The 16,041-nt window shown below is 37.7% G+C and overlaps 1 protein-coding gene across 2 annotated transcripts in view; it reads right to left on the reverse strand.

Moving 5' to 3' along the window:
* The window catches only part of JMJD1C (jumonji domain containing 1C), a 304,550-nt gene extending 291,489 nt beyond the window's left edge, over positions 1-13,061 (reverse strand). Inside the window, exon 1 of one of the 2 annotated variants that reach the window (XM_044056466.1) lies at positions 12,942-13,061. In XM_044056466.1, the coding sequence (XP_043912401.1) occupies positions 12,942-12,948 (7 nt within the window). In that variant the 5' untranslated portion in view covers positions 12,949-13,061. The remainder of the gene's footprint in view (positions 1-12,941) is intronic. The other variant, XM_044056465.1, reaches the window with a different exon arrangement.
* Between the last annotated feature and the right edge of the window lie 2,980 nt (positions 13,062-16,041).

Below are 16,041 nucleotides of genomic sequence, written 5' to 3' on the forward strand. Positions count from 1 at the left end.
CATCACATGTCAAGAATACTCAACAAGTGCGTCAGGATTTGGTAAACTTAAAATGGGAAGACACATTTTTTTGGGGCAACAGTAGATGTTAACGCATTCTATTCTAACATTGACATTAGATGGGACATGGAAGCCATGGCTAAAAAATGAGGTGAAGGACCTCGTTCCACATTTCTTTTGAATTTGTTAGAATATTGTCTTACCCACAACTATTTTACATGGAAAAAGAAATTCTTCCTGCAGACTAAGGGTACTGCGATGGGGGCAGCCTTTGCCCAACTGTATGCCATAGTCTATATGGGAGAATTTGAGAGTCAGTTTATGTTACATCAAGAGTATTTCAGGAATAATGTAGTGTATTATAAGAGGTATATAGATGATTTACTATTCATATGTAAAGGTGAATAGGCAGAATTTGTGCACTTTATGGAGATATTTGGGATGTGGGAGGAAACCAGAGCAGACGGAGGAAACCCACATGACCACAGGGAGGACATGCAGACTCCGCACAGAAGGCACCCAGCCAAGGATCGAACCGGAGAACCTCTTGCTGTGAGGCTGCAACAGTGACCGCTGCACTACCGCGGCCGCCCAATAATAATAATAATGAAGCCTACTGCTCATTGGTGCTTAAACTGCAGGTCAGACAGAAACAAAGCATATACAACAATTATCCATCACATAACCTGTTCTTTGCTCAATGTGCATTAACAGCTGCTCTGTAGCTATTTCCACCCAATATAGTCTACTGCAAGTGGCTAAATCTTGTAAAATCTTCTCACTTTTCCACTGAGGAAAAACAACTCTGCATTATCTTCTGACCTGATTACACTCTTAGAATAGATCTGAGTTGGTTATTTCCTCCATAATACTCCTCAAAGCAAACCAGTACTACTCACAATAGGACAACTCCACTTTGAAGATGAAAAAAAAATATATGAACTTTATCATATGCTGTTCTTTTTATCAGATATCCATCTACTACATCAGTAGAGGTGGTCAGTGCTAGATGACAACACTACATGGGTAATTGAAAAGAAATCATCAGATGTATAAATATTTGTGGAGAAATTATCTTTATTATTATTTATTTATTTATTTTATTTCAGTTTGATTACCGGGGAAGTCCACTGGGCCAAGAAGAACCCATTTTCAGTGGAGGCCCGGGGAGAAAAGCTCCAAAGGCAGTACAACCAATACAATGTTTAAGAAGAATACAAAAGATAATCCACACAGCAAGAAAACATAGTAAGACACTGCAAATTCAAATTTACAATAGAATGTACACACAGTAAGAACATTGTAAAATGCATATTTACAATAGAATATAGACACAGTAAAAACATTGAAAATGCAAATTTACAATAGAATGTACACACTGAAAGAATTCACATAGGACACAGTAAAAGTTAAAAATTAGTAGATTTTTTTTTTTTTTGCTAACTTTTCAATATTGTCATCCATACAGTGAAGTTAGAGCCTGCTAAAATCATAGCTTGTGTTGGAATGATCACTCATTTCAACAGTACCTACAAAAAAGTGACAACTTCAAATGATGACAATTCAAGTGAGAAATGACACCACACAGATATACACACACACACACACACACACACACACACACACACACACACACACACACACACACACACACACCACCACCACCGATAAAACTGTAGAGCGACATACTGAAGTTGATGGAAACTGAAATGTTTTTTTTTTTCATCTTTGCAGCTTTTTTTTTTTGCTATGTAGCTGCACAGTACAAACCAAGCCTGCAAAAAACTGCTTTCTGACTCTCTGATGCAACTGATCCATTCAAGTCTGTTAGTCACATTACAGTGAGAAAAAAACAGCACTTTCTGATCCGATTCTTACAGTTTATCTATGTAGAGCAGGAAACAGTTTAAAATGCTTAAAAAAGAAAAGAAAATGCTGATTTCCACAAAGTATCTTTAGGTTTTATTAGTTGGAATACATTTAAGAAGAAAGATTATGATTCAAAAAGTACGGAAGTGCATGGTCATTAAGGAATGGCATACTGTATGCAGTTATTCTGTTTTACTTGGCTTGTAACAAAGGAATATTTATATAGCAAACCCAGAAAGGAAGAGAGAACAGTAAACGGTTAAAGGATAACAAATGAAGAAAACACAACTAAGGAAAACCTGGATATAGTAAAGGTTGGGGCTAGGAAAAGTGTACCTGTGGTAAAGGTAGGAGGGAAAGAAGTCAATGGAACAACAGAGACTGGATCTGGAATAACAATAAACCTAAAAGTGAAGTGAACTGCTAATAAACAGTAATAAACTTAACAGAAAGGAATGTAGGTACTGTCTAAATCCTGGCAAGACGTAAAAGGAAGGTAGTGTTGTTAACCTTCTCCTTCCGTTGATTCTATGATCATGAGGAAGGAAAAAAGTAACAGAGTAAAACAACTGATAAGTAGACCACAAAATTCAATATCAGGGGATGAAGAAGAAGAAGAAGAAACAACAGAAAGAACGAAAGGGGAGCAGAGTTCACATTGCTTAACATGGCTACTTAAAGCTAAGTTATGTTAGCCTTGTTGACATCCTAATATTTCTAACTTTTATCTAACTTTTATCAAACTGGATGCATACAACTTTCACAGTACTTGTCAGTACATTTTAAAATTTTAGATAGTGTTATTAAGTGAAAAGGTTTTAGTTATTATTCAGTTCCTTTAAAAGTAGATGACAGTATGAGACCTTGGGTGCTCAGAGTTGAATTATAAGAATGTGTTCACTTTATCCAGAATAGTTTTGTGTGTCCTGCTGTACTTTATGGCTAGCTTCAGTATGCTGGATTTACCATGTCTTTCCAGCAATACCAGTTCTTGCTACTCATTGTATTAGTCACTGCTATACTTTTCAGTATTAAACTATGCACTCACCTCATTTAGCCAAAATCTCTGAGATTTTTTTTTTTAATTCAATTCAGCGCTGTACTTCCTGGAGTTATAAGAAATTAAGTATGTGGAGCCTGAGCAAAAGGCCTTCCTATCTTTATTAATTTACAAACAAATATGACTAATAAATGTACTATTTATTATCTAAGTTTAAGCTGGTATAACAACCGATGATCTCTACATTACCTCGCAGACTGATAGCAGGAAAAGATAAAGTAGTTCAAGACATCATTTCCTATGTATGTGGTTGGGGGCTAGCATAAGTTGGGTAAAGCTGAGTGTGGTCATCCATTCTAAAGATGCAGAACACTGCGCAGCTCTAGAAAAGATTTATCTTCACACTTATAGTACATGTGCCAGGCATATTAGTAAAGACACTGGAACCATGTAGCAACTTAAGTGATACAACTGATTTTTTAATGCACCTTGGCTCATTCCACTGACTTAAGACTGTGTCTAGCAGAATGCTTGCAAAACACACCTTGAGCATTTGGGGCATACGTAATAAGACCATAACAATGAAATGATCATCAGAAGTCTCATGATGAAGGGTAAATCACATACATGGATCAAATGTTTGGAAAAAAGTTCTAAAATCCACCAATGTGCATCTAAAATCTCATGGCCTACCCCGATACAAATTATGTAACTTCTACCACAAAGCACATATACCCCTAGCAAAATCAACCAGCCTCTCCAGCAAACCTTAAGCCCTCCCTTGGAAGAAACAGGCATGAGGGAAGGTATGAGGGACATGCAGATTTAAGAGTAACTAAAACAGATCAAATTTCATTAAGGTGCTCATAAATATGCACATCAATTTGTATCTACTAGTGAAAGATATGCTGGCAATGTCTTGTAGTGTTACGAGTACGACTGTCAGATGTACCAGATTATATTTGCACTCTATCATATACACACATCCACACATTATTTTTCAATTGTATTTTTCATTATCATGACATTTAATATGATGGGCCCACTACAGATAATCATGTCTCATTTAATCAACATGCAATTATTTGAACTCAAAACATCTAAAACCTCTGGAAGGTCTGGTTTATGCAGTGACACTCACAAGGTCCCATTTTATTACAGGGGGCAAGTCCCCCCTACACACACACCCCTCAAGGTGACAGAAAGCCCCTCACACTCCAAAAGGATACATAGATAGATAGATAGATAGATAGATAGATAGATAGATAGATAGATAAATAGAGGCATACTAACTCTGAGATCATGCAAATCTGGAGGAGAAGGAGAAAGTAAGGAAAGAGCAGCGCTGGCTTCCTCACTCTTCTCTAAGTCTAGCTGCCACGACAGGACACTTGCAATGCTTTAGCTTCAACATCGTGACCACTGATCAATTATCTGGTGACAAATGTAGGGCTTCCAGGCATAAAGTAGTAATGCACAGGTACTGCAGGATGCCACAATCAAACACCAATTTTGGTAATGCTGCCTTGGTACAAAAGTGGATGACAACCCCTGGCTTAGAGTGTGGCTGCAAAGTCAGAAGTCAACAACTGTTTCACCCTTCCCTATGCGTTTACAAGTTTCCTCCTCAGCATTCTGAAACATAAAACAAATGGAGAGACTGACATTTATTAGCTTATCAGGATTCCTATTCAAAAATCAGTTACAATGTGCAGATACCTGAACTTTCCCTTTAAGAAAGTGTCAGAGGTATGCCTTTAACCTCATGTTCGACACATTTCTGTTAAATGAATACTGAATAACGCAGCAAATAGAACATGTTATTCAGTATTCATGTAACAGAATAACATGGAAAATAAAACAGGCCCATCGCTCGCAAAACACAAAATCTAATGGAAGCCATCAGAACATTTTAATGACCAAATATAACGCCAAAGCATAACAGCAATAACACTTGACTAGGTACTGCTGCTTAAATGCTATACTCTCAAAACAGCATAATGGGTGCTGCCATATTGATGTGACTTAGTTTTTTGCTTTTAGCTTTCTTTCTCCCATAATACACTGTGCCTCTTTAACATCACCTGGTCTATCCAACATAGTTTACATTTTTTTTATTTATTTACTTATAAAGGCAGTGTGAATCAGTGGCTTCTTTGACTGATTGTAAAAATACTGTTGGGGTTTCTTTACCATTATATTACTTTTAATTTGCAGTAACAGTATGCTGTGAAAATGTTTTCATTTGTAATAACATTATGCTGCCAAAATTCCTTTTATGGTACAGTTATACATTTTCTTTCAGAAAAGGTAGCTACATTACAGTTTAAATCATCAACCTTACTACAATCAACTGGACCTATCTTTCCCTAGGATAATCACTAGTCCTAGATCATCATCTAAGAACTCATCAGTGTTTTTTTACTGTATGGTCCTAATCTTTCCCTTTGGCAGCTACTTGTGACCTCACAGCTGTCCCGCAGAGGCTTCAGTCCTGCCACCCTTATGGATAATACACTGTATAATGGTCCACCACTAGCCAGCTTCCCTAACATCAGGAAAAATCCAAAGTGCATGTGTACTTTTCCTACTTATACATACCCAACAAACTTTGGCTAAGCCTCCCCACCTTCTACTGTTACTCAGTTTTTTGAAACCACCCATCTTCTCTCTCTCTCCCTTTCAAATTTCCCAAGAAGCCTCTCTTAAAAGTTTCATGCCTTTGCCAGTAATTATCAGCCCACAAGCCACAAATTTCTGCTTAATTATACCAGAATTTAAACTTAATAGTATCACATAATTTTATTTTGTGTTCAAATTTCCAAAGAAGACTCTCTAAAAGCTACATGCCTTTGCATGTAATTCTCAGCCGATAAATCCATAGTCTTCTTAATTCTTAATCCCCTGCATAATTACACTACAACTTGGACTCTGCGTTATAAAATAATTTTTCTTGTTTGTTGTCCCTAAGTTTTCTGATATCTTCACGTTTTAACTACTTAAGTTCTTTAACTTTTTAACTTCATTATGGATCTGTTTAGGCATACACATACATACCTATTTGTATGTATGTATGCATGTGTTTAATTATTCACATCAAACTCACATGTAGTTGCTGCATTAGCCAACCCTTCTGTGCTTTTTGTAAATATCTGGCAGTGACTGCTTCTGCAAGTATTACAGCTGCACAGAAAATAATCTGGTGACAAACATTTCAGTGCCCTAATCTGTAACCAACAATTCTACAGTCTGTGATCCTCCTCAGTGGACATCCTGCTGGAAAGCTTTTAATCTCTGCTCCCTAACGGACACTGAGTGTTATTCCTTAGAGGTCTTCTGGACTGCTATTACTCCCTCAACTATTTCTTCTTCCATTACATTATCTAGGAAGACTTGCTACATCCATTATTTCCTACTTTCTCTACTCATTGTCACATCGCCTTAACAGAACTCTCCCATAGTCTCCCTTCCCCCTTCCTGCTCTCTTCCTTACGTATGTTCAAGTGTGTTCTCCTTTGCCACAGATACTTTGATCCTCTAGAAGGCTAAAAGCCCTGTTCCACTAAGTACAACACTGCATGGCTTCACTTCATTTCACTCACTACCCTACCCCTATTCCCACACCCACATCACTAAATTTATACTTCCTGTCAGCCTATCACATTTAAGAAAACCATCATTTAACTTATACTTCCCATTGGCTTATCACACCTCCTACTAGAAACCTGTCAGAATTCTCTCCTGGCATACCTCCTATGGTAAGTCTTTCAGAACTTGTAGGACACCTATAACTTGTCAATTACTGCTCCCCACCACTAAAGGCCTATTACATTACAATAAAGCAGCCACTCTCTCTTCTTTCACACGTTAGTCAATCATACAAACAAATACTACTTATTAACTGTAACCTATTAAGACTCACCATGCCAATCTTGTCTTTGCTCTTCCAGTTTTTACTTCTTCTTAACCTGAAAATATCTGACAGATACTCTACCTAGTACTTCAAACTATCATGTTGATGTAATCAGAGCCTGTTCCCACATGTCAGCAGATCTCCCTGCAATTATAAAAACTACATTAGCCTTCTCACTTGTGTATCGAGTAAGCAAGTTTATCTTCAGATCATTCTCTTGCACAATACAGCAAACCCTTTAGCCACAACCAGGCACTTTTCTACCAAATTATACTACCCCCTGTGCAAGTTTACCTTGTCAGAGGACATACACCTTGGGTCATGTAACCATCCACATTAACACCATGTTGCTACAAACTCCTACACACAGAACAAATATCTAAGAGGAGCTTAAATAATACTTGTGGTCTTAATAATAAATGAACATCACTTGAAGCTTGGCTAATAAAAAGCCACAGTGGTACAGCGGTAGCGTTGTTGCCTCACAGCAAGAGGTTCTCCTATTTGATTCTCGGCTGGAGTGCCTTCTGTGTGGAGTCTGCATGTCCTCCCCGCGGTCAAGTGGCCTCCGAAAGACATGCGTGAATGGGCATGCCTTCACTGAAGGCTGGGCTTTGAGCTGGCAACTCGGCACCATAAAAAATCTACTGCCAATCATTAGCTGACCGAAGTTCTGCTGTGGCGACCCCTAACCGGGAAAAGACAAACAATAACAATTTGAAGCTTGGCTAATGATACAGTAAACTCATACACAGTGGACATTTGAGAGTCCAGGATGAATGATGAGTAATGTCCCTTGGGATAATACACTTTTACCAATGACCCCAGATTAGGTCCCTTAGCAAGAATAGTAGGCACAGCTTTGGCACTAACTGCAATAAACATTACTGCTACTACTGCTGTCTCAACTAAATCAGACACTAAGGAGGACAAAAGCCCAAACTAGAACTTATGTCAAATTACTTTAGAAGGACATACCCACCAACTCATTGGTTTAGTATATATCCTTCCTTTGGTGACCACGATTCAAAACATGCTACACAATATATTTCCTAAAGGAGCTGCTAAATACCACAATTTTTGGTGATTTCAGTAACAATGCTTTAGAGACAAATTCTTTCCAGCTAAACAAAATCATTCAACAACCACAGTTTGGCACAATTAGTCAAAATACTCAAAAGGCCAAAAACAGAGAGGCACTAACTCATCTCTATATCTATTCATAATTAACACCCAACATAGATGCCCGAAGACAGACATCCTTCCAAATAACTTATGTGAACATTGCCCTTTACCATCTGCTTGACATTTCAGAAAAAATCAACAGACCCCCACACAGATTATTTACTGGTAGATATTTCCAAAATGTAAAATAACATCTCCTTAACTACTTTTTTGATGCTATTGACTGACCCACCCTTTACAGTATTTCAGACACCTCTATTGCTCTTTTGCATTTTATTGACAACCTTAACCACATTCAGGATACTCTTTACCCAGTCACCGGAATTAAACTTAGAGCACAGATATGCCCCAGCTATCAGACACTGCAACCTATTTAATGACACCATTTAATGTACTACTCCATCAAAATTTGTTCAGGCTAAGGAAATTTGAGAGTCACAAAAACTGCAAAGTCATTTTATCACTGACTAAAACAAATTGCTTACTAAATCAAAGTGCTTTTGGAAAGAAAAAGAAAGTCATTGACAAATGCCACTACCTACTTCCCAACCAATAATAATAGCAGTAATAATAATAATAATGTTTTTTCCACTTATCAATCAAAGCTTGTCATAGAATACCAGCATTTTCTTCAGTTGACATTACAGGCTCTTAAACTGATAGTTTCAGTCTCACCCATGATCTCAACCACCATTCCACTCTTCCCCAAAACATTATCCCCTGCTATCATTTGCTGCCACCTTCCACTTTTCTTACATGTCAAAGAAACAAAACCATTGCTATTACAACTAAACTCCTCAGGGTCTAAGTTCAATAGCTCCATCAAACTTTCCTCAGACCTAGCAGTGGAGAAAATAGCCAAACCCCTCATTCATAGCCTTGCCATTTCACTCACAGCTGATACAATCATTTCTGTTTTTAAACACACCATAGTAATCGCACTCCCAAAAATTATATATTTCCACTAACCATAAAAACCACCAATCAATGTCAAACCTTAATTCTTTAACAAAATATTTCAAAAATGGCAATGCAAACAGCTATTCAAACATGTAAATATTTATGGCCTTCTCTGTGACAAGCAACATGTTTTTTCACAACTTATTCAACACCTCAACAGCTCTCTTCACCACCACTGACCCCATTCACAAGTACATGAATAATGGACTCATTCCGCTGATATGATGACAGCTTTAAAAACAGTTAATCATACATTTGTGTTTGGTAAACCGCAAAAAATTAAACACGAGGGCTAACACAGTAGCATAGTTCTAAAGATACGTGAAGGAACTTTGCAAACATACCATAATAATTCCCCTCTCTGTCCATCAACCTTCCATGTCCAAAATGAGGAACACTAGCCCTCATAATGTGGAATAAATGGGCAAAATGTGGAACACATACTAATGACTTACTAACAACTTCAACTAGGAAGGTCATAGGATGGTTAAAATAAGCTAGTTTTACTTATAAAGAAAATCTTTTAATGAATTAATATGATTCACTTCTATTTGCAATGGATTTCACTTAAAAAAATTCCTAACACTGAATGTGTGACAGAGCCGAGGAATGTGAACTTTTTAAGACCCCAAATGAGGTACTTTCCTCATAATGAGGTACACTTGATAGGTTCGTCTCTGTCACTGCAACACTTTAAAAAGGATTCCTTCAAGGATTAGTATTAGCACCCCTCCCCCATCCCTCACACGCACGCAAGCGCGCGCGCACACACACACACACACACACACACACACACACACACACATACACACTTTTCTTGCCTTTCATCAACCATCTTCCACTTGAACTTTCACGTCTCAATACTATCATGTATCCAGACAATATTCTACTGAAGCAAAACACATTCTAACCTACAGGCTTTATGAGAAACAGATTTCACACTGACCTCTGTAGATGGCTCCTTAACAGTAAATTCATAAATAACCCCAAGAAAAAAGCAATATAATAGTCTTTGACACTACCCAGAAAATGGCTTCCCTCTCCCCAAAAGAAGACCACGGTAGCCCTACTTCCTAAGCAGAGGAGCAGAAGTACCCTGGACTGACACTCGACCCATTACTCTCCTTTACCAATAACACAGATAACGCTACCAATAAAGTTTTGGTACATTCAAACCTCTGCTACAGAATCATGCACTGTCCGCCTACTGCTTGGACTGCCATTTTAAAATACACTTTACCTCTAAAACTTGCACATTGTTTGATTTGCTGGCTCTGTATTCATCCTACCATACTCAGGAGATTACAAATCACTTAAAACAAAATCTTAAGGTTCGTTCTTCTAGCAGTTCATCTTGCATGTCGCTGCAACCTTTTTTAATGACGCTGAGTGGCTATCAGTAAGGGATAGGTCCACCTTTCTTCTCGGCTCTCAACTTTTCAAAATCTTAAATGCAATATACTGTCGCCATCTGAAAACAGCAGTCATATTTAAGCACCAAAACTACACCCAAAGAATGTCCAAAAATGGCGCCCTTTTCCTCAGCCTTCAATGCTTCAAAACTGCTATTGGGGAAATAGCATTCTTTAAACTAGACCCTGCCATTCTGAACCACCTCCACACAGAAGAAAAAACACAGATATATGCTTAATGCCTTTCCCTTGCTTAAGGCATGCCCAGAGCACTTACTATTACGACAATTGTAAGTACAAAGCAACAATATCAGTACTGGATATATTAGTTTATGTCTTTATACCCAAATCCTTACATGTCACTTCTGATATTACTTTACATACTTCCCTACTGTACATACATTTACTTGCTTACAGCTGTTGTTTTTTGACAAACTGATGTTTTGTACTTATTGAGAACTCATGTTTATTGCCAATTTACTAGTATTTAAATTCTGCATGCTATGTCTTGCTTCCTATGCATTTCTTTCTGTGCTTAATCTGTTCTTTACATTATGTGTGTTCTGCTGCTCACCAAGCTTGGGTTGTAGCTGTAAAGGGTCAATGAATTAGCCCACCCATCTGGTGAACAAACAGTAAATAAATAAATAAATAATGTAACTGTGATGTTTAGTTACATCATTTGTGACATCAACCACTACAAGCAACCTCATCCTCTTAAGTGGATGGATTAATTCTGCTGTCCGTAAAAGTTTACCTGGCTACTCTGCCTAATGTACTCGTACAGTGAAATGAACTTGTAATTGCAGTTCTGAGCTGAAACACTACTTAAAATCTATTTTCCTAATCCAGAAGACCGCTGACTTAGTATATACTAACTACAAAGAATGACAGCTATGATTTTAATGTTAGCAAGAAAGCATTTCCAATGTTCTGTCAGTTTGTATGAGTTTTGAGCATTATGTGGCATTTAATTTTGTGTCAAATCTTATCTCCACAGCAGTTTAAGCCCTTTGGTCTGTTAAATTATGGTTCAGCAAACTAACATTTAAAAGGACTATGAAGTCTTGCAGACATCTACTGGCAGGTAAATGTTATGAGTCCCATAACCTTTGCTCCACATTTAGTTTCAAGCCGTTTTTCACCACTCAGCAAATCACTATGCCTGACAAACAGATATGAAAGACCCTCCCTACAAGGCCATTCATGACCACTGTCATCAATTTCTGTTAGAAGATAATCCAATTATCTACTGTCCCCATGGACAAGCATTTCCAAATGTCGAGTCCTCAGCCAGTCTCTTTCCAGTCCTGCAATATATCTATCCTCAGTTCCTTGTTTCTTATTTTTCTATAAACCAATGTCCACTACAGGTGTTTTAATGACATTAGTCATTAGGTTGTTATTATAGTCCAGCTTTCTTTTGTCTTCCAGTGAAAATTTGAATAAGTTATTCTTACACATTTCATAAACTATTATTTGCAAAAACTAAAGTAGAGCATAATATTAATTACTGTGTTTCAACAGATGCTATACTATGAAGCATTTTACATCAGCCAACTTAAGCAGGAAACAGAAAGAGTAGATCAACAAACAGAAGTTATAAAATACACAAGGGATTCAGTGTGCAAGAGTGCTAAGAAAAATGCAGCATTTAGTTGACATGTTTCTCCCTAAAGAACCCCCCCCCCAATCATCTCTCAGGTGTTTACAGTTGAGTAACACCGCAAACAGACGCAGATTAAGCACTGCAGAATTAAGCGTGTGCGAAGTCAGCATGTGTTTAGTTTGAGTATAACGGCAGTGCAGGCAGGGAGGATGAATATTACATCATTGCCTAGCAGATGGAAAGCTTGTGTTTTACCAGACATGAAGCCTACTAACTACGCATTTGTACATACAAACCTGGCATGTTAAATACCAGTCTAACTTTTTTATAAAAAACACAGGGACATGAAAGGAGGACGGAGAAGATGTGATACATGATATGGACGCAACATTGACAGCGGACAAGAACATGCTACAGAACGGAACAGAAGCAATACTCTGGGAAACAGGAAGGCTTCCCCAAACAATAGTGTAGCCCTGAAATATTTTACTAGACTGGATGAAGGAATGCAGGACAATGGAAACTTACAGAAGACCATGGGAAAATGAAGGGAGGGTATAGTTAATGTATGAAAAGTAGGTGCAAAGACACTAACTGGACTTACAAAATGGTCTACTAGTAGTTTGCCTCTTCCTGCACTTCTTAAAAAGTCTTCTGTCTCACACAGCAAAAAGCTATTATGATGTGTACAAGTAACATTTTTCTGCCCTGCCATAGTCTACTACCAGTTGTATGCAGAAGAATTTGACCCAAGCATGCAACCTGTTTTTTTTTTTTTTTTTTTTGTTCACTTAATGAGCTACATTTCTGTAATCTCAGTTAAAAATCACCTCTCTTTTAAGCATTGCACAGGACAGTCAGAAGCTTCTACTCAGCAGTTTTCTCCCGGTAAATGCATCTTTGCGAGAAGGAACCACGCTAATCTAAAAACGATAATAAATTCTTTTGCCAATTCTGGGCCACTGGGAAATAAGTGAGTAAATGAAACAGTACCTTGCATAAAAATCTCCTGCACCTTCTGTTCTTTTACCCAGGCTTTAACTTCCTCATGGAGCTGAGGATTGTCCCTGAGAACTGGATTCAGACTGTCATGATCATCCTGAAAGACAAAAACAGAAAGAAAATATCTAAATAAAATATTCTCATATCCTGAAATATAAATCTTCAAAACCATACAATGCAAACCACAATACAGCACACTAATTATTTTCCAGAATAAACTCTTCATGTGCCACCATGGGTCGGCCATCTTAAAGATCAGCTTGCAGAAATGAATTATTCCACAGGGCAGCCAAGTGCTAAAGAACTTGTATCAGGTTAAAATTTATGTTTGCACAAGAAAGGAATATTCTAGTCACACATACAACCTGCAACTGACCTCGTCCCCAGATGTTTCAAAATAAAATAAGACAAAAGAGCTAAACTGCTATTAAAATAGGCACAAACTGCAATCAGAACTGTGGTGTCCTACACGTGTATTTAATACTGTTTGACACCAGATGTGTTACTTGGACACCTGCAGCTGTGTCATCCAAACTGCAACACAATGTTCTGAGTAGCTGCATGATAGATGGATTAAGTGCAGCAAACATTTGTTTTCATTCTACATAGTGTTGCAGTTTGATGATGTTTCACAATGCATGAAGGCCACTGGCAATATTCGTGTAATACTATGTACAATTACCCATAAAGTAAAATGATATCATCTTAAAAGTTCAGTGTTGTTCTAATTGCGCTGTGCATCTATTTATAGTACATCAGACTACTGCTGAGCATGACATGTGACTATGAATGTGCTGAGGGGAGAAAGCTTGCTTGCTGGAGACACTCTCCTCCCCCACTTCTCGTTGATAGGATCTGTCGACAGTTATAGAAATGAAGAAGTAATTAGGTAGAGGAAAATGCAGCTGATGTGTACATGTAGACCAACAAATAATAACAATGGTCTGGAAGAAAACTTTTAAGGCACTGGATTCATTTAATGTGGGACTGAATAAAAAATAAATGATCCCACACACAAGCAGACATGTATCTTATAAATTTGTTCACAAATATAAAAACAGGAACATGTATCAGCCAAGGCAACTCTTTAGGCAGAACATACCCATCAGCAGAAACTCTTTAGTTACTGCTGAGTCTGGCACATTCGGAACAGCACTCCTGGTAGGTAGGTCAAGTAACTGGTATTAAAAATAAACATGCAGGCATGGACGGGCCAGTTGTTCCTGCCTTGAATGTGTATGACTCGATTCTCAATACTTTTCAAAGCAGAGTATATAATGAAAACAACTAGTAATGTAAACAGTATTAAAACAGGTAACATAACAAAAGATGCTTTGTTGTATGCTCCTGAATTGATGCATACACGGACAGATAGACCACGGGCATATACGGACATATAGACCATGGATGCTTACTATCATATCTCTCATATATTCCTGATTTTGCCTCATATTTTTCCTCTTGCATCTCATAAAACTTTGATTTTCTAGTTATTTACCGAGGATTATAGTCAGTCAATAATGTCAGAAATTATTTTCATAATTATTACTTTTCAGAAAATGCACGTCGATGCAAAAAAAAAAAAAATACTGTTATACCCCCTTTTAAATGAATTAGAAAAATACTTAAAATTTATCCATGATTTTGGGCTTTAGTTGCCCCCTACCTTTAGCCTTTGTCAAGAATTCTTGAGCAAAGATGTTGAGAAGTACGGTCACTATGGGTATCTGCTGCTCTTGTGCAAAGCACAACACATGTCACTATGACAGACTTTATAGTGTTACTAAAGGTGCTTAAACATATTCCATCCCAGATTGATGAGAAAGCTAAAGAAATGATAAACAAATTAAACAAGTCTGGTGGACTGGCCTAGAAGTTAATTAAGTAAAAGTATTATTTTTTTACAGTCTGTGAACAGCAAACAATTCAATAAGAGCAAAACATAAATCTGTAAGCATTCACTGAAAACCATTTGCTTAATAGTGATTTTATACCACAATCCTTCTAGGCCACCAGGCCGAGGAATATTATTTTTCTGTTTACTGCCATCAACATCATTCAGATGTTACTGTTACCACTAACTCATTGTTCATACGGTTTACCACGTAAATCTTGTTATATTTGCTGTGCACATCTGTGCTACTTATGCAAATCATGTTGAACACGGTAACACGGCACTTAGTTTAAAATGTCTTCTATCTGCTACTCTTTGTACTGCCCCTGCTACCCTCACAACCCCTTCCATAAGGAAACATGTAAATATTGCTGCAGTGCTGACCCAGTTAACAATTACCCCCCCCCAACACACACGGCACTTAGTTTAAAATGTCTTCTATCTGCTATTCTTTGTACTGCCCCTGCTACCCTCACAGCCCCTACCATAAGGAAACATGTAAACATTGCTGCAGTGCTGACCCAGTTAGCAATTACACCCCCTAACACACACATATACACAATAAACACACAAACACAAATGTGACTTACCTTGTCATTCCCCTGTAAATGGGTCTTATGACCACTGGGGCTACAAGGTTTAACAAACTGAATAAATAAATAAACTTCATGTTTCTTTCTAACTACAAATAACTGCTTCAGAGGACTCTCGGTCACAAACGTTTATTCAGTTTTACAGATGAACAAACCACAAATCCACACAAGTTGTATGTAACAGACACTTTGACATTTTGTAGCCCAACAACATGCATTTCCCACTCTCATTTTAATGGTCTGAGATCAGCAGGAGAGAAACTCATGATACAGATTACCATACCCTTAGCTTCCTTTATCAGAGTCATCCTCTGTCTGCTGTCAGGCAGAATCAGCTTTAATTAGGTCTTACTGTTTCCAGGCCTCAGCCGAGTGGGAGTAAAGAAGCTGACTGCTTGTACAGAACGTATGCAATCAGGCCAGGAAATGGTAGCACAAGGGGCAACCCCAAGATTATTCAGAGCAGAACAAATGGCATCAAAGGCCTTCTTTCTCTAGATGTCATATAATTAATGTCTGGAAACAAGTGCAGTTGTCCAGAAAAAAAAAACTCGCTGTATTTTACCAGCACTAAATAAATTATCATAAATGTGTGTATTTCTTG

The sequence above is a fragment of the Protopterus annectens genome, chromosome 14.part0 (assembly GCF_019279795.1).
Source record: "Protopterus annectens isolate FY-2018-M chromosome 14.part0, PAN1.0, whole genome shotgun sequence".
Taxonomy (NCBI): Eukaryota; Metazoa; Chordata; order Ceratodontiformes; family Protopteridae; genus Protopterus; species Protopterus annectens.